This window comes from Nerophis lumbriciformis, linkage group LG02, assembly GCF_033978685.3.
Source record: "Nerophis lumbriciformis linkage group LG02, RoL_Nlum_v2.1, whole genome shotgun sequence".
Lineage (NCBI taxonomy): Eukaryota > Metazoa > Chordata > Actinopteri > Syngnathiformes > Syngnathidae > Nerophis > Nerophis lumbriciformis.
In genome coordinates, this window is record NC_084549.2 from 23,319,023 (window position 1) to 23,338,232 (window position 19,210).

Consider the following 19,210-nt stretch of genomic DNA (forward strand, 5'->3'; position numbering starts at 1 on the left):
AAAACATTTGTGTGAAGTGACAACTCACACCCTTAGGCAGCTTTTATAACCTTTTGATTTATGATTTTTTTGATTTTATATATATTGTGAATAGAACTGGGAAACTATTGCAGTTACACAATCCACACAAATGTCCAAAATCCTGAAAAAAAGCCATTTTTTTCATATAGTTTAAACAAAAATCAATATACTAATGAGCTATGTATGTTTAAAAAAACAGCCTGCATGTCATGTTTGTTAGTTGTTTCAATATTTCAATTTTTTGTCATTATGTTACACCTATTTACTTACGGTATTTTCATCCATTTTTGTCATTTTTTTAAAAGAAATATGAGCTGATACAAAATGAGTCGCGGGCCATAAATGATCGCTAAGCCTCAATTTCAGTTCCCCCGAACTAGGGTGTTTTTTGTCAACTTGAATTTTACAGGTACAGTCAAACTTAGTTTTTTGTACGCCACAATTAGGGATGGGCAAAAAATTCGGTACTTATATAGGTACCGACCGATTCATAAAAAATCAAACGGTGCCATATTTCGATACCTTTGTGGCATGCCGCATGTGACGTCTCGTCTGGTTTCAGCCTCGGCACCGACTCCAGCACTTGCAGTCAATCAGCTAATTTACATTGGATTTGATGGTAGACATGCAAAAGATTAGCATCAGAGGTTTTTCACACCTACAAATTTGGTAATGAAAACTACAACTAAGATACATGTTACAATCAAACAGCTAGAGTGTAATGAATATAATAATTGCAGTATAAACACTTTGTAGGGCTCAACAAAAGAAAGGATAGGCAAATTTCAACTTAATGGCAAAGACTACAGGTTCTAAGGCAACACACTTCAGTCTTTAGACTACTGCCATCTAACATCTTGGATTAGTAACTTAATGCAAGGTCTATTATATAGTAGAGTACATTACTTGAAAACGAGACACATACTGTAAGTGTAAGAAAACAATATAATAACTGTACAGCACAGTTCAGTGTTAAATGCCCCCCCCCAAAAGTTTTTATTATTATTTTATAAACAATTACCATTTATTAACACATTTGAACACACAAAAGTTGGTATGGTATGGTAAATGTACCGAAAATAGGTACCGTTGAGTACCGGTATCGATTCTCATTTACCAGGAATTGGTACCGCATCGATTCAAATGTGAAATGTACCCACGTAGAGCCACCCTTTTCAAAAGTTTTCCCAGATTTTTGTATATCGTCTCAGTTATAGTACAGCCAAATGCAGGATTTCCCGCAGCGCTTTGTTGTTAAGGCGGCCGCCTTAATAACAAAGAGCCACCGCCTAAACTAACGTCTTAACAAGCCCCATCAGTACGTCTCTCTGCTGTGCTGCTGGTGCACCCCAGCATTGTCGCACCCACAGAACCATCTGATTGGTTACACGCAGACTGGTAACAGCCAATCAGCAGTGCGTATTCAGAGCGCATGGAGTCAGGGCTCAAGCAGGCAGAGAGGAGAGACGGTGTGGTGAGCAGAAAGGTGTTTAGCAGGTAAGCATAAGGCAGCGGACTCTCCCCAAATTATAATAAACACCTCCAACTCAACTACTAGTAACATCACTATGAGCCCGTTGGCGTTCTAGAAACATAAGCGGCAGCTCAGCTCGCCCGCAGTCCTTGAGGTGAAGGCTAATTAGCTTTTAGCGTAATGTTAGCTCACTGTGCGTGCGTGCGTGCGTGCGTGCGTGCGTGCGTGCGTGCGTGTGTGTGTGTGCGCGCGCGCCCCACATGAAATGGACAGCAAAGCCCTGTCAAGACAAGCGTTATTGACCTACAGTTAACAACTAGGTTATTTCACTTTACCTTTTTCTGTGTTGATTGAGCTGTGTTGAAGCAACAAATAACGACATTATGTTAAATGAAGAATTTCTGAAGCTGTCTCTGATAGTTTATTTAATAATGTAACTGCATCATAAAGCCTAAATGAACTCCATGGTGTTCAAGGATGAATAGTCTCTCCTATTGCTATTGTATTATATTTTCAGCTATAGTTTCATTAATCATTAGTAATGTAGCAGCCTAGTTTTGAATGGCAGGGTCCCTGCTATTTAACTCTTTTTTTTCAAACGCTTATTGCAAACGCTTATTAATTTGACTTAGTAAGTCATTATTTTGACTTAGTAAGTCATTATTTTGACTTTGTGAATCATCCCCTGGAGAGACACCACCTTAACTTAACCACCTTAACAAATTTTCTGGAGGATACACTGCCAACATATCATTTGGCCAAATCAAGGCCCCAAACAAAGACTGCCACGCATTTCTGACTGCAAAATAAACTACATACGGGTCAAAGAAAGTTGCAAATATCTTGTAGCAAAGAAACGTTTCAACACAGAACAATAAAACCAAAGAAACTACTGTGCTGTACATGACACATTTCTACTATTTGCTACAGTATCCTGCTGCTTGTATGCTGGCGATACACTAGATTAATTTTAGTGGAAACAACAGTTAAATCACATTATAGTGCTTTTCCACTACAGTGTCAAAAACAAATGAACAATGTGCACTGGGCTATGTATTTATTTTTCACATGAGGATGCACACAGCCTGATAAAAATAATAGTAGTAATAGTATAGCAGTATGTATTTGTTGAGTTGTAGTAATTGGCAAGTGTAAAAGAGTATTTGTAAAGCTTGCGGTTATTGCTGTGAACAGTTATCAACTACTAGTTTGTTGAACGCAATACTACAATCTAAGGCGCTGTGAAAAGGTTGAGAATTATTTTCATTCTGTTCCACATCTATGACTCAGCAAGATTACTATTAGTTATCTTTGTGCAGTTGCTGCTTTGGTCAAAACCTATTTCTCAGTGTTGTGCAACACAAAAGTGATGAATATGGGAAACAGGTTGCATTGAAGACATTTTCCTGTAAAAGGCTAAGCTTGAACAATCCTAATGTTGATCAGCACTAAAATGTTTTTGCTCGCAAGCTTGGCAAGCCTTAAGCTCACACTTATCTTAAATATGTTTGTGGCTTTCCTCCCTCTGCAGTTCGCCGACTTCCCAGACCCCATGCTGTACAACGACTACCTGCCGGAGCTGTCGCACCAAGGCTCCTGCGCCGGCTCGGCTGACCCGGAACTCGGGGCGGACCAAGTGTCCTGGGAGGAGTTGCTGGACATGGATCTCCCGTCCTTCCGGCCTGCATTCCTCGTGCTTTGCAGAGTTCTCCTCAACGTCATCCACGAGTGCCTCAAGCTTCGACTGGAGCAGAGGCCTGCTGGAGAACCTTCACTACTCAGTATCAAACAGGCATGTAGATTTTCCTGAGTCTCTCCCTTTAAGCCATCACCAGTAGGGATGTGCCCATCGATCGGCCACCGATTAGTATCGGATGTTTTTCGTGAAAAGTATGTCATTGACGATTAATGCCTTTTAATGCCAATCTCACAATCGCAAAACCCTTGTGGCTGACAGTATATTTACTTGATAAGTCCCTCGGCTGACAAGCGACTAGCAGCTAATTGTATGTCTCCATACAGAGTGTGGAGCCACTCCCCCAAGATTATAATAATCACTTCCATCATGGCAAATTAACTGCATTTCTTAGTATCTTAACTAGCATCACTGGAGAACGAGGCTAAACATGTTACACCTCGAGAGTTGTGCTGATAGAACAAAGTTGCAGCAGAAAGTAAGTAGCTATTAACAGGAAAATAATAAGTAGATTAATAAGAGTCTAGTTGCAGCCAGTACACAACACCAAAGAGGAGGGCAGATCAATCCATAAATTGGTAGTATCAGTATAGGATCGATGCAAGAGTGATTAAATGGATATTTTTATTGTCTCAAAAAAATGTTTGTTAATGTTTCCAAACTCTGAATAATTCTCCAGACGCTGGAGGGCAAACAAGGATTTAAATGAGTAGTTTATAGTAGTTTTTGGTTTTGTTTAGTTACCTTATTGGTAGAGGTGGAGTAAGTAATCGATTTGTATGTGCATTGCAATTCGGACATAAACGATTATAAAATCGATTAGTACACGTCAATGATTTATTGATTTATTGTAAATAAAGAATTGCAGACAGGTCTAAAATTTGGCTGACTGCAACGAGCCACCCCACCGAGAGATCCGACCAGCTCCTTTATTTTAGGGCACACATTTCCAATAATTTAGTAAATGTGAGAATTACTGTTTCTTATTACAAATGCACTGTTTGTTAAAGTTGCAAGTGATAAATGCTTATTTAGTTAAACTAAAAGAAATGTAAAACTGCATCAATATATATAAATTATTAATGCATCAATGATCAAATCGTAGTTCCTGATATGTAATCGAATCGTGAGGTGCTCAAAGATTCCCACCTCTATCTATTGGCTTTGTTTTGTTCAAACAATTGTATTTAACAAGAGAAAGTAAGGAACTAGTTATTGTGCTATTGTTAGCACTCACCATAAAAACATTGAACAATTTACAGGTTATACATGTGACCGTTATTGGTATCTGGGAATCGACCGCATAAAAACCTGATCGTAGGATCCATAATCATCTTATCACTCTATCATTCATGCTAACATCTTCGCGTTTCACTTGTGTCCTGCAGTTGGTGCGTGAGTGCAAAGAGGTTCTGAAAGGCGGCCTCCTCATGAAGCAGTACTATCAATTCATGCTGCGCGGCGTGGTCACTGATGCTCAGGGCCTGCAGACCAACGCCAACATCGACGAGTTCGAGGAGGATCTGCACAAGATGCTCGTGGTAAGATGGCGTCACTACCACCGTTGGCCGCCGCTAGCCTGAGCGCTTTGAGAACGGTATTGTTTGTGTTCCAGGTTTACTTTGACTACATGCACAGCTGGATCCAGATGTTGCAGCAGCTGCCACAGGCCTCTCACAGCTTGAAGAACCTTCTGGAGGAAGAGTGGCACTTCACCAAGGACATCACCCCCTACATCCGCGGGGGTGAAGCCCAGTCTGGAAAGCTTTTCTGGTTAGCCTGCGTGCGGTTGCACCAATTGAAGGTCTCTTCATCGTTCATACGGTACAAATCAACTGTATTTTGTTTTTGCTCTGCAGCGACATTGCTGGGATGCTGCTCAAATCCACCGGAGAGTTCCTTGACGCTGGGCTACAAAAGAGCGGCAATGAGTTTTGGGAAAGTGCCGACGACAGCACCGCATCAGATGAGATCAGGTAAGGTGGCGGCCACAACATTAGGTACACCAATATAAGCCTTGAAAAATGCAAAAAGATAGTTTGATGATGTCATTTATGCACTGCCAAAAAGAGCTGACAAATTTTGATTTTCCTTTTTGTCTCTGTACTTTTTTGTCCGTGTGAATGTGAAATGGTCTTAAATAATTTTCAGTATGGTCCTAAAAAGTCTTAGTATTTTATGTGACATGTTGAAACCTGCAGGACTTTTAAGATAAAAATGTTTTTTTTTATTCTAAAAACAAGCATTGCTCAACTGGCAATTTTTAAATGTAACGTCCTTGGGATCATAAAACAGATTTTATTTGTTGGGAAAACCAAAATATCATATTTGAATAATTATTTTCAAAATTTTAAGATTTTTAAACTATGATAGACAAAACATAATTATTCATGCTAAAGTTAAGATTATGATGCATAAAGTCAATGACTAAAAATAGGCTCTTAAAACTAGGGACATTTTTAGAAATACACTTTTAAATCTTGGCAAGTGGCAATTAATTTGCAGTGTGTGCATGATATGCAAACGACAACAATAATACACATTGTGTCTGCAATTTTTTTTATTATTAGCTCTCATGTGATTGTGTTGCTGGTCAATGTTTTTGGTGTGAATATTTCTATGTGTTTCTCCAAGGCGGTCGGTGATCGAGACGAGTCGGTCCCTGAAGGAGCTGTTCCACGAGGCCAGAGAACGTGCATCCAAGGCTCTGGGTTTTGCCAAAATGCTTCGCAAGGTGAGAGTCTGCAGTGCTGTTGTCGAGCAATAGAGCTGCCACGACAGTGACTCCGCACAATCTGCCATCTTGAGACTTTATCTTCTCACTGCCTGCTTGCGTCGTTTTTGCCGGCAGGATTTGGAGGTTGCTGCAGATTTCAACATCACTAACGGGGTGGCGTCCCTCCTAGAGGCTCTGAAGAAAAGGAGCTATGTCAAGGTGTGTTTTGGTTGTCACTTCTCATCTTTCTGTGGGGTGACGTTCAAGTAAAAGCACACATTTATCCACCCTCAGGTTCAGATTCCCGGCTTGGAGGAGCTGCAGGTGTTTGTTCCCTGCGGCTTGTTGGCTCAGAGGCCGCTCATCCTGCAGCTCCTCAATGCTGCTGCGGGTAAAGATTGCTCTAAAGAGCCTGATGAATTGGTCGAGGATGAGGCTTACCTGTTGATGAGCAAGCACCGCAGCGGGGATTTGATGGCGGATTCTGACTGGGCTCAGTGGGATGGAGAGCTGCTCAAACTGGTCCCACAAATGGAAACAGTGGACACTCTGAGGGCCATGAAGGTATAGTATGTCAGCCACTTATCAGTGTGTCACCGAATTAAAGTTACATTTTTATTTAAACTAGGGATGTCACGACCACAAGTATTATTGATAAATCTGCTGTAAAACTCTCAACGGTTAACATTACCATTTCAAATGAAAATGATAGAAAAACCGTTATTGATAACAGGACCTCGTTAAACCCACACACCAGTGATACCGCTCATGCACTGGGGAAGCTGGCTATTCGCTAGCTAGCTTAAATCCTAACATGAATACAAGTAGATATGTAATGATAACCGCGGTAAAACTCTCAATGGTTAGTATGACAGTTTTAAAATAAAAATGATCGAAAAACATTGATTGATAGCTGCACTTTGATAAACCCACAGATGGACTGGCACTTGCTTGCTATCTTAAATGACAACATTGAATAGAAGAGACATTATCGTCTTTCCCCATTTATTTTTAATTTAATTTAATTTTTTATTTATTTATTTTTCCCCCCATTAAAAAACAACATACCCCAATCTGAACTTATTTAAACACTTTTGTGTCTGAGAAAGTAAGCTATTTAAGGGACGGCGTGGCGCAGTGGAAGAGTGGCCGTGCGCAACCCGAGGGTCACTGGTTCAATCCCCACCTAGTACCAACCTCGTCATGTCCGTTGTGTCCTGAGCAAGACACTTCACCCTTGCTCCTGATGGGTGCTGGTTAGCGCCTTGCATGGCAGCTCCCTCCATCAGTGTGTGAATGTGTGTGTGAATGGGTAAATGTGGAAGTAGTGTCAAAGCGCTTTGAGTACCTTGAAGGTAGAAAAGCGCTATACAAGTACAACCCATTAATTGTGCACATTGAACTTACAAGCTGTGCTGTCTTAGCACAAAATAATATACTCAAAGGAATATGACACAGTGGTGTTTTTAAGATGTGTTCAATGACCGCTGAACATAGTAGGTCAATACAACGCTCGCCAGAACACTCTTATCAGTTAAACATAAACATAAAACATGCAAAATAGTGGGCTTTCTTACAGTGGGTCTATGTTAGTTATTTAAAAAAATCTAAAGATTTCAGTGTGTGTATAAGTACTTTTCGAGCACATTCAACAATACCACAATAACAATGGTAAAGTGATAATTTTGGTCACTATAACTCTGATATTAAACTTTAACATAATTACATCCCTAAATACGACACATTAATGTCTTTACCAATTTTAAAATGCTAGCGCCCTCGAGACAGCCACCCATTTGTGCCTTACTCTCACCCCTAACAACCTTCTTGCACTTTCCTCACCACCTGTCACTGTGATCACAGGTGGAGAACGTGCTCATCATCGTGATGCAGTCTGCTCATCTGCTGGCTCAGCGGAAGGCCGTCCAGCAGTCCATGGAGGATGTGCTCACTCTTAGCCGCGAGCAAACATCCAGTCAGCCTCTTATCGCCGGTGCTCTGGAGGAGCTCAAGGTGCTTACATAACCACAATCTGCGATTCTCAACCTTTGAAACACACACACTTATCTGCTCTACTCATATCTGTTGTTTGTAGAAATGCCCTCACTTCATCTCATAAACAAAACCCAAAACCAGTGAAGTTGGCACGTCGTGTAATTCGGAAATAAAAACACAATACAATGATTTGCAAATCCTTTTCAACTTATATTCAATTGAATAGACTGCAAAGAGAAGATATTTAATGTTCAAACTAAGAAACGTTTTGCAAATCATCAACTTAGAATTTATTGGCAGCAACACATGGCAAAAAAGTTGGCACAGGGGAATTGTTACCACTGTGTTACATGGCCTTTCCTTTTTACAACACTCAGTAAATGTTTGGGAACTGAAGAGACCAATTTCTTAAGATTTTCAGGTGGAATTCTTTCCCATTCTTGCTTGATGTACAGCTTAAGTTGTTCCACAGTCCGGGGTCTCCGTTGTGGTATTTTAGGCTTCATAATGTGCCACACATTTTCAATGGGAGACAGGTGTGGACTACAGGCAGGCCAGTCTCGTACCCGCACTCTTTTACTAAGAAGCCATGCTGTTGTAACACGTGTCTTGCTGAAATAAGCAGGGGCGTCCATGATAACGTTGCTTGGATCACAACACATGGTGCTCCAAAACCTTTATGTACCTTTCAGCATTAATGGTTCCTTCACAGATGTGTAAGTTACTCATGCCTTGGGCACTAATACACCCCCATACCATCACAGAGGCTGGCTTTTGAACTTTGCGCCTATAACAATCCGGGTGGTTCTTTTCCTCTTTTTTCCGGAGGACACAAGGTCCACAGTTTCCAAAAACAATTTGAAATGTGGACTCGTCAGACCACAGAACACTTTGCACACTCGTGCCCAGCGAAGCCGGCGATGTTTCTGGGTGTTGTTGATGAACGGCGTTGGCTTTGCATAGTAGAGTTGTAACTTGTTTAACAGTTTGTGAATGCATTAATGTGAGCTTTGATGTTGTTATGACATCTGTGTTGAGTTACCAGTCGGGTGTATTACACTACCAGAAGGAACTAACCATTTCGATTTTTTTGCAAGGGGGTGTAGGTTGTGTTACACATTCCTAATTTTATTCAAACAACCTTATCATTAAACGTCTACCGCAAAATTTATTTTATCCAAACTTATGACTTAATTTTTATAACTTACGGATAAATGAAAGAAAAACAATTTTGGGTTTGATACTTAGTCCCCCTGTGACCATGTCGAAGTATCCTTGAGCAAGATGCTGAACCCCCAGATGCTCCTGATGCTGCGTCATCAGTAGGTAAATGTTGTAATAGTGTCAAAGTGCTTTGATTACCTTGTAGGTAGAAAAGCGCAATACAAGTAAAATCCATTAACCATTGATGCGACTTGTCGTTTCGTGCACGCTCACCATCTCGTCTCTCTGCTCCCAATGTTGCCCAACACAGGACGAAGCCCTGCAGCTTTGCATAAAGATCAGCTCTGCTATCGATCGAGTGGAGTACATGTTCACGACCGAGTTTAAGGCTGAGGTAGAGGAGTCCGAGTCGGCCACTCTGCAGCAGTACTACAGAGAGGCGATGATCCAGGGATACAACTTTGCCTTTGAGGTAAAGAGATGCAATCTCAAAGGGCTGAAGAGTGTAAAAACAGGATTTATGACTTGATGCTTTAATAATGATAGCAACTCCATAGCTGGGAGCTAATAACAAACCAAGTAATACAATGGAATCAATGAATGTTTCTTTGCATCCATGTACTTTCTGTGTAACATTTGCCTTGTGTTGTCTACAGTACCACAAGGAGGTGGTACGCCTCATGTCAGGGCAGTACAGGCAGAGAATAGGCGAACGCTACATAGCCTTCGCCCGCAAGTGGATGACGTACGTCCTGACTAAGTGCGAGAGTGGCCGGGGCACCAAGCCGAGGTACTGTAGCCGCCGACTGTCCGATGTCATTTAACACGCTTAATTTCAAACACTTTTTGGTTTTATTGTATGGGGTCCAGCCTTTAAAGGAGAACTGCACTTTTTTTGTATATATGCAAAAACACGAGAAAATATACAATATATATACACATTTATGTGTATATATTCACATATATATGTATGTATATATATATATATATATATATATATATATATATATATATATATATATACGGTATATATATATATGTATATGTATATATGTATATATATATTTTGTGTGTGCGTGTACCGTGTATATATTTATGTGTTTATGTATGTATAAACACATCATTTTTTACATTGGATTTGCCATACACACGGTAATGAATAGCATTAGCATTATTATTTTCCATGGGGATTCCAACACCTCTAAATTTGGTTGTCAAAACACGTTCCAATCAAACAGCTGGTGTGTAATGAATACAATACTTACTGTTTAAACACTTTATAGGAGTCAACACAAGGAAATACTGGCACTTTCAACTTCATGGCAAAGACTGCTTGCTGTCCTGGGAACACTGTAGCCTATACACTACTGCCATCTAACCTCTTTGAACTGCATACAATACAGTACTTGCTAATGAGGCACATAAATGTAAGACAACAAAATAACTGAACAGCACAGCTTAGTGTTGAATAAAACCTTTTATTTAACAATGACCATTTATTAAGACATTTGAACATACACAAAAGTACAGAAAATTGCTAACATATATTTCAATTATGGAAAATGATGGAAAATATATTTGAATTTATCCATGTACGGTATTTTAAATGGAGGGAATTTGTGTTTAGTTTTGGTGTTTGTCTAGTATTTTGTAGTATTTAAGCTAAAACCTTTAAAGAATGTGTTTTGTAAATAATTTCTCTGAATTGCAATGTCTTGAATTCCACTTCCTGTGAATTCCAATTCAACATCCTGTGGAGATGGAGCAAATTCAAATTTAATGGAAATTCCACATTTTGGAGCCCGCTTTGGAGAGGTTTGGGGGTTGTTTTTGCTATAATACGCTGCCATGGCAACACCGCACAACAATAATGGTGCAACAATAATAAGTTGCACAAATTGCATTCTTGTACAACCAAGACCTTGATTTGAACTGTTATAAATCCTTAAATGTCAACAGCAGCACACTTCATTTGTTGGAATCTATTTGAATGCGAAAGAAAAATAATTGTGCTTCTTGTTTCCACAGGTGGGCGACTCAAGGTTTTGACTTCCTTCAGGCTATTGAACCTGCCTTCATATCAGCTTTACCAGAAGACGACTTCCTGGTAAAGCCATGCGGCTCATCTTCTAATTATGTTTGAAATGTAATGTTTGACTGACATAAATTGTCTTCTTTCATTTTTATTTAGAATTTACAAGCACTGATGAATGAATGCATCGGTCACGTGATCGGGAAACCTCACAGCCCGGTCACAGGCTTATACATTGGTGAGATGCTGCTTACTTTTCTGGATCTTTGTTTTTTCTAGTTTGCTGGAACACAAAACAGACTCCACGCCCTCTAAATCGTTGCAAATTTTTCACTGACGATATGACTCAAATCAGATCTGTCCCCATTCTTTTTTGTCACTGTTGTTGGTTGATGATGTCAAAGATTAGGTTGCAAGCTACAACTTCTGCATTCACCCGTGATGAAGCAATACACATATTTATTGAAATGGAAAATTAAATATAACCTAAACTTCATTCTACATATATAACATGTACACCCACAATTTAGTGTAACAATTATAAAATATGACATAAATATGCTTTTTTTTAAAAAACAAGTCAAGTAGTTATCCCCATAATAAAAAAAAATTATTACTGGTAGAAAATATACAACTTCTTGAAATACCGAAATGTTCTTTACTACACATCTATTTGCATAGTATAGAGAACACCTTTGTGTACAGCTTATTTAAATAAACATTAAACACATTATTTAAAGTATAGTAGCGGTTAAATGTTTTGTTGTTTGCCACCACGTACAATTTGTTGTTACATTTAAAAAAAATGTGTACTAATTATTATACTGTTTAAAGTCAACCCGCTTTTATCGCTAATAATTGGTTCCGAACATGACCGCGATAATCAATTACCGCTAGTAGAAATTATTAATTATAAATTAAATATTTTCATAGACCAAAATCTATTGGCGACCTCATGTTTTTCCACATTATTAGAGCCCTGTAGACATAAAATTACAGCCTTTAGTCACCTTTACACTCTTTTAATCCAATATAGTAATGCTGCCTGAGGCTGAGCCAATCAGTGGCCATGATGCTGAACGGCACACTTTGATTGGTTCGGTCCCATCTTGTGGTTAATACTACTGTAGGACTGATATTTTTAGTCTATTTAGCAATTTTTATGCTTGAAAATGCTAAATTTAGGACCAAAAAATTGTAGAATATGCTTTAAAAGAATTACCGTAAATAATATCTCAAACTAATCTGCTATATTTTAAGCACAATGTGACGAAGGACGACTATACTATTTTAACATTTTTACATGTACATTACAGCATTGTCTAAATACAAGACATAGTATCCAACTAGTATTTACTTTAATTCTTAGATTTACAATTACCGGTAAATATTTTAGGCTGTACACACAGTAATAGTTTTGCAATATCAAAGTGTTAAACGTGACCTGTTAATAATAAAATATGCCTTAAAGTTAGCGACATTGCTCGAAATTATTATTTACTACCGACAGTAAAGGCATCTTTTTTTACGTCTTATCTTACTGGTCAGTCGAGGGAAATGCCAACTATGTGTAATGTGATTGGCTGTGATAGATCAGAGGGCGGGAGATATGCTCAAAATGTACGGCTTTGGGGAATATATCCATCCATCCATTTTCTACCACTTGATATACTTTCAATTTATTTATTTGTACTTCCAATTAATTTATTATAAAAATATAAAAAGTCACTAAATGTATAGTTAATATATTTTTCTTTAGTTTTAATTGTAAGTCAATTACAATTTAATTTAACGCTTTTGTGTAACCTAAATTGTAAATGAAGGGAATTTTCTTTTAAGAGTTTTTACCTCGTACATGAATTGTGTTTCCTAGTAAAACCTTTCTCTTTCTTTCCAAGCCCCCAGAAGTAGTCCTCGGCCTGGCAAAGTCCCTCGCTGTCACAGTGACCCACCAAATCCAAACCTTTTCATCCCCAATGCTGAAGGGTTCAGGTTTGTGATTACTAAAAAGACTTTTTAGTCTTTTAAGTCAAAGCTGTGCTGCTTTTTTCGCTGCTTTTGCACCTCTTGACCTCTACTGCTGTGCTGGCAGAGTCTGTGTGTGCTCATGTAAGTGTGTGCGTGTGATTTAGTGAACCACATACATACATAGACACACACACACACACACACACACACACACACACACACACACACACACGTAACCATTCGTCCAAAGACGATCCTCATTTCCAAGGCAGAGCTCCTCAGTTTGTTTGTTTTTACCACGCAGCTCTCGAAGTCTCCCCTGCGACCTGCGGAATCAGCTGTTCCCAAACGGCCCTCGGCCCATCCCGCAGGGCCAGGGGGAACACGGCAACCCGAAAGCGCCAGGCAGCGCCCCCAATGATGTCAGGTAGCCCCCAAGCCCTAAATCACCTGCTAAAAAGAAAACAAAAGGCCCAAATCCCCACAGACAAAATCCAATATAAGATACTACTGTACATGCAAACACACTAATTAGTACTGCACTCTTTGAGAACTGACGTATACCGAGAGCCACTATTTTTGAGTACCAATTATTACAGGAGGACCATTAAGATTCTAGACAAATGATACGGCTATCTGTATTTTTTTATCGAGCTAACCATCCCACAATCATGACATAATCATGGTAACTTGATTGGAAATGTAGCTAGCCCCCAACCGGTTCGCAATTGTTGGAATCCCTATTTACTAGCAATAGGTATGACGCCTCAGTGAGCTTCTGGCACACTCATTTGCTGTATTGACACCGCTTCAATGTTGTGTTTCTGTTTAATAATGCTGTCATTATCTTGATTTAAAAAAAATCACTACATTTGACCTGCAAATGAAATTTATAGTGAGGAAAATTTAATTTTTTGAACAAATAGCTGGACAGAAAGGAATATAAAACATGCGACCCTAGTCAATGAACCAAATTGTAAATAGGAAAATAATATTGATATTATTTGGTGCTATAAAATCAGAATTACCTCACACAGTCAAACGACACAGCAGTTGTATCAGTCACATGTTTTTTAAAGTGACACACGCATTGAGGCACACAGTGTCACTCCTTGTGTTTCATAATGTGTCAATGCTTCAGGATCATTTGACCTACAGTATCACTACCATTTATGAAGGCAAATGATTATCATCGTTCTTATTTTTTTATTTCGAGGTAGCACTTGTAAATATTGTAGGTTTAGTTTCCTTTTAAGGCACGTCATCGACATGACTGTATGCATATGTGCTGCTCCTTAGGTTAAAGTTACCTTGAACTGCAAACGTAGTGGACTTGCTGAAAGCTAAAAAGGCAGCTGTTGAGAAAAGACTGTTACTGGTGTTAATAAAAATGTGTCTTTTAATATCTTTAATTACACCAAATTAAATATAGTAGCGATAGTTGTGCTGATAAATATTGGTACCAGTAAGGAATATCAGCTTCGGTAAATGGTATACATCCCCATTGATAGCAAAGGCATTCTTGTAAGAATATGCAATAATAATAGCATTTGTGAGCCTAATTTAAATGAATCCCTTTGTTTGCATTTGGGGAAATATTGCATTTCCTATTGTTTTCATTTCATGGACACTTTTTATCAACATTTTGTATTGTGTAATTGCTTAAGCTTTTACACATACATTAAATACAGGGCTTCTGCGGGTCATTAAAAAGAATTAAAAGTCACTAAATGGATTTTGCAAAAAATAAGAACTTAAATGGCATTAAAAAGCAATAAATGTAAATCTTTTTAGAAAAAATGCATACAATTGTAGGCCAGGACCAATAGTCAATAAATCGATTCATGGTACGATAAAAGGAAATTAACTTAACAACTTTGCCGTCATCGATAAATTGCTGTGTCGGTGTGTTTTTCTTCATTTATGGCTTTCAAAACGGATACAGATATGCTCTGAGCGCTCGAGCATGTTTCACTGTGGAATTACATGCACAGAGTAAACCTCTTGTCACACAATCCACAATCTTTGCTTCAGCATGAGCAGGCGGGACCAACTTGCAATTCTTTTGAAATTAAGTGAGTTATATTTATATAGCGCTTTTCTCTAGTGACTCAAAGCGCTTTACATAGTGAAGCCCAATATCTAAGTTACATTTAAAGCAGTGTGGGTGGCACTGGGAGCAGGTGGGTAAAGTGTCTTGCCCAAGGACACAACGGCAGTGACTAGGATGGCGGAAGCGGGGATTGAACCTGAAACCATCAAGTTGCTGGCACGGCCGCTCTACCAACCGAGCTATATTCCACACGTTTTCCAGTGTGTCGTAGTGGTAGCCACATTCACTTTAATGTTGGAGCTGGAACTAATCATTCTGAACTAACGGTTACACTGTGTTTCGAAACCAAAAGAGAAGACGTTCGTGAAGTTGGACTTTGTGAACCTTGAAGATTATGTTGTAACAAGCTGACCAATCACAGCTCTTTTTGTCTAACTTTATTTCAACAGCAATATGAGACATAATATTCAAACAATCAGAACATACAAGTAATCATGTCCCTATATACTTTTTTCCAAATATGTACATAGAAATGATTTTTGTCTATAATTTTCAAACCGTAATTAAGAAATTGAAGCAAAACTAACATAAGGAAAAAATAAACAAAATAAATATGAAACATGTGCTCAAGTTATAACAAAAGAAAGTAGAACAAAAATAAAACAAAAGCATAATATTATATTTTTAAAATGTTTGTCTATGATAGAAATTTTCATTACCTTTTTGTTTTCTTCATCATCATTAGTGAACGCTGGTAAGGCCTGTCAGTGGTAAACCCAGAAAGGTGTTTTGCAGCGTGTGCAAAACAACCTCCTAACTTTGCTCAATGGGCATCAACGCGGTGAAATCACACATGCTACTCGCTAATCACAAGTCCCTAATTAAATGCAGGCAGCAGTTAACTGTGCAAAATTTCTTTGGCGTGACCAACAAAGCAACTTCTGGTGTATAAAATAAATTAAACAGTCTTGTGAGCCAATTTCTAATTTGCTCGAGAGTAACAGTTAATGTAAACTCTGCAACTAATTAACATTTTGTCAAAAGCTTACGATTCTGTGCATACAGACAATTGTAAGCTTGCGACTATTTATCGTAACTATCTGCAGTAGGACATGGGCATTACATTTATTTTAAGTGGCATTAAAAAGTGATTAGAATATTAAATTAGACTTGCTGGTACCTGTAGAAACCTTGAAATATGCAATTGCAGAAAAGTTGTCATTAGAGGATCTGACCTTTTTTTTTAAAAATATATATAAATAGTTAAAAAAAATACAAAATGTGCAATGCATTGTGTGTGGTCTTATCAATTTCCATGCTTACATAAAAAGTCATATTGGAAGTGCTGCTATTTATTGCATAAAACACTGTACATATTCTTTACATTAGACCATTTAATTTATTTTCTAATAAGTACATTTCCATTTTTAAGCACAAATGAACAGTTGAGGAAACTTTACTCCTGAAGTCCTAAAATACAAAATAAATGCATGAGATAAAATATTAACTTTAAATTAAGATAAAAAAACGAAATATTGTTTACAATGAGTTAATATGAACAAAAAAACGTTTAAAACAAGACTAAATGAAGTGTAAAAAAAGGCACTTCTCAGTCAACCTTTTACATCAACAATTGTTTTTTTCTGCCACTTTCAACATGTGTTCAAATGACAAAGAAAAAAACCCTCTTACATAAACCACCTTGTGTCAATGGAAGTGATTGTTGTGCTTTTGTGTGAAAATGGAACCCTTTGAAAGAACGGGCCTGTGACATTCTGCTCTCTAGCGCTATAGAACACGAACCTCTTGCTCTTGACGCCACTTCTGCACCATGTCAGACTTGTTGCCCAGCTCTAACCTTCTGACTGCATTATTGGGAATGCATCCGCTTTAAAGGGTCACATGACCTGCGCTTCAAGCACCTATTTACCTCCACACTGCATTATTCTTTAGATTGTGTGCATGTACCTAATTTAATGGCAAGTTTAATAGGCTACTGTGTCCTCAAAGGGGATCCAGTTTCCACGAGAACGACCGTCTGTCCAGTTTCAAGTCGCTGAGTCGGCATTCAAGCCCTACAGACGACCGAGAAGGTGAGCTCACTTTCATCCACTATCTTCATGCTCCTTTTCCTAAATCTCTTCTCGTCCCAATTTTAGAACCTTCGTATCCCAAGGGCGACTCCAACAGCAGCACACGCAGAAGCTGGGAGCTCCGCACCTTCATCAGTCAATCCAAAGGTGAGACCCACCAGTCACCAATGCGACATTTGAGTGCACCTTTCCATCGCCACTTCCTGTGTTCAGACTCAGTAGCTCGCCACAGCCCACTGGAGGCGGTCCGTCATTCCATCCGCAAGTTTGAAGACAAGCGCTACGCCGTGATGAAGCAACGCAACATCATCGGCCAGGTCTGCCACACGCCCAAGTCTTATGACAACGTGATGCATGTGGGCCTCAGGAAGGTCACCTTCAAGTGGCAGAGGGGTAACAAAATCGGTACGACTTTGTTTGTTTTTTTACATCCAATGTCAAATGTTCTGTGGTGCAAACAAGCTGTGATGTGTTGGTTCGCCAGGTGAGGGCCAGTATGGGAAAGTGTACACCTGCATCAATGTGGACACTGGAGAGCTGATGGCCATGAAGGAGGTTAGTGGGCAGCAAATCTATACAAGCTGTACTCTAACTACTCTTAAGTATATCCAAGTTTATATAGTATTGTACTTTGAAAGGATTTACTCTTACAAAAATGGTTGCTAAATGTATATTCTAACCTATTTTAAGCCTCTGGTGACATTGGATTTTACCAGTGGCGGGCCGTGCGTTTCCCACCTAGACCTTCAGTGACGTCCGACTTCAATGATTACCTCTCAAAATACCATCATTTATGTCACCACATGACCATTGCTGGAGAAATACTATACAGAAACACAACTAAGATATTGGGTTTCACTATGTAAAGCGCTTTGAGTCACTAGAGAAAAAGCGCTATATAAATATAATTCACTTCACTTCACATTTACGCACTACAGGGCATTGTACAAAACGGCTTATTTTCTGGCGCATTTAAAAATCAATAAACCCGCATCAGCAATTAAAATATATCTTATGTGGTACTGTCAAAATTAAAATTGCAAAAAACATTTTAAACGTGAAAAAATAAAGAAATCAAATATCTGAAGTCACATTTCATCGACAGCTGAGCTAGCTTCCAGGGTGGGCCGAGATGGTCTCACAAGATGTAGTTTCGCTTTAAATATCCTTCTTGAAAATGGCCTTGCAAATATATGTGTTGTCTTGTCTAATCATGAAAGATGCAGACGAGGCGTGTTGGCTGAGTTCTTAAAGTTTACTCCACAACGTGCTCATCAAAAACATCCCGCTGCCGGAATGTCTACATTAAACCTAAACGGGGCTACTGCCATGTTCTTCACTACTGTGGCATGCTGGGTAATGGAGTTCTTATGTTACCTGGCTCATAACATCACTATATATCTGCCTTAGGCCATATACAAGGCCTTACTGACAACAACAAGGGACGGCGTGGCGCAGTGGAAGAATGGCCATGCGCGACCTGAGGGTCCCTGGTTCAATCCCCACCTAGTATCAACCTCGTCATGTCCGTTGTGTCCTGAGCAAGACACTTCACTCTTGCTCCTGATGGGTGCTGGTTAGCGCCTTGCATGGCAGCTCCCTCCATCAGTGTGTGAATGTGTGTGTGAATGGGTACATGTGGAAGTAGTGTCAAAGCGCTTTGAGTACCTTGAAGGTAGAAAAGCGCTATACAAGTACAACCCATTTATTTAACACCGCGTGATCTGATTGGCTGTCGCAACTGTCTGTCAAATGTTTGTGTCCGTTCACTGACAGTGCACGGACGCCCGCATTGCTGAATCTGAAGGCTTCTGGCAGATTTGGTACAGCATGGCAACATAAGCTAGCTGAATTCTGATTGGATAAAAACTATAAACTAAAAACAACATCGCTGCAAGGAGCATAATATGACATATACTTTTAGATATTTAGGGAAAGTAAATTACAAATGCCTTTAATCTTTAATTATGATCATGATTTCTGGTTATGTGAGAAGGC

The 19,210-nt window shown here is 39.1% G+C and overlaps 1 protein-coding gene across 2 annotated transcripts in view; it reads left to right on the forward strand.

Moving 5' to 3' along the window:
- map3k4 (mitogen-activated protein kinase kinase kinase 4) overlaps positions 1 to 19,210 on the forward strand; it is a 48,798-nt gene that overhangs the window by 15,852 nt on the left and 13,736 nt on the right. The window contains exons 4-21 of one of the 2 annotated variants that reach the window (XM_061958911.1): positions 3,027 to 3,287; positions 4,580 to 4,732; positions 4,807 to 4,964; positions 5,051 to 5,167; positions 5,826 to 5,925; positions 6,043 to 6,126; positions 6,202 to 6,471; positions 7,771 to 7,920; positions 9,377 to 9,538; positions 9,723 to 9,856; positions 11,095 to 11,173; positions 11,258 to 11,336; positions 12,997 to 13,090; positions 13,371 to 13,493; positions 17,130 to 17,212; positions 17,279 to 17,359; positions 17,426 to 17,617; positions 17,697 to 17,767. In XM_061958911.1, the coding sequence (XP_061814895.1) occupies positions 3,027 to 3,287; positions 4,580 to 4,732; positions 4,807 to 4,964; positions 5,051 to 5,167; positions 5,826 to 5,925; positions 6,043 to 6,126; positions 6,202 to 6,471; positions 7,771 to 7,920; positions 9,377 to 9,538; positions 9,723 to 9,856; positions 11,095 to 11,173; positions 11,258 to 11,336; positions 12,997 to 13,090; positions 13,371 to 13,493; positions 17,130 to 17,212; positions 17,279 to 17,359; positions 17,426 to 17,617; positions 17,697 to 17,767 (2,391 nt within the window). The remainder of the gene's footprint in view (positions 1 to 3,026; positions 3,288 to 4,579; positions 4,733 to 4,806; positions 4,965 to 5,050; positions 5,168 to 5,825; positions 5,926 to 6,042; positions 6,127 to 6,201; positions 6,472 to 7,770; positions 7,921 to 9,376; positions 9,539 to 9,722; positions 9,857 to 11,094; positions 11,174 to 11,257; positions 11,337 to 12,996; positions 13,091 to 13,370; positions 13,494 to 17,129; positions 17,213 to 17,278; positions 17,360 to 17,425; positions 17,618 to 17,696; positions 17,768 to 19,210) is intronic. The other variant, XM_061958919.1, reaches the window with a different exon arrangement.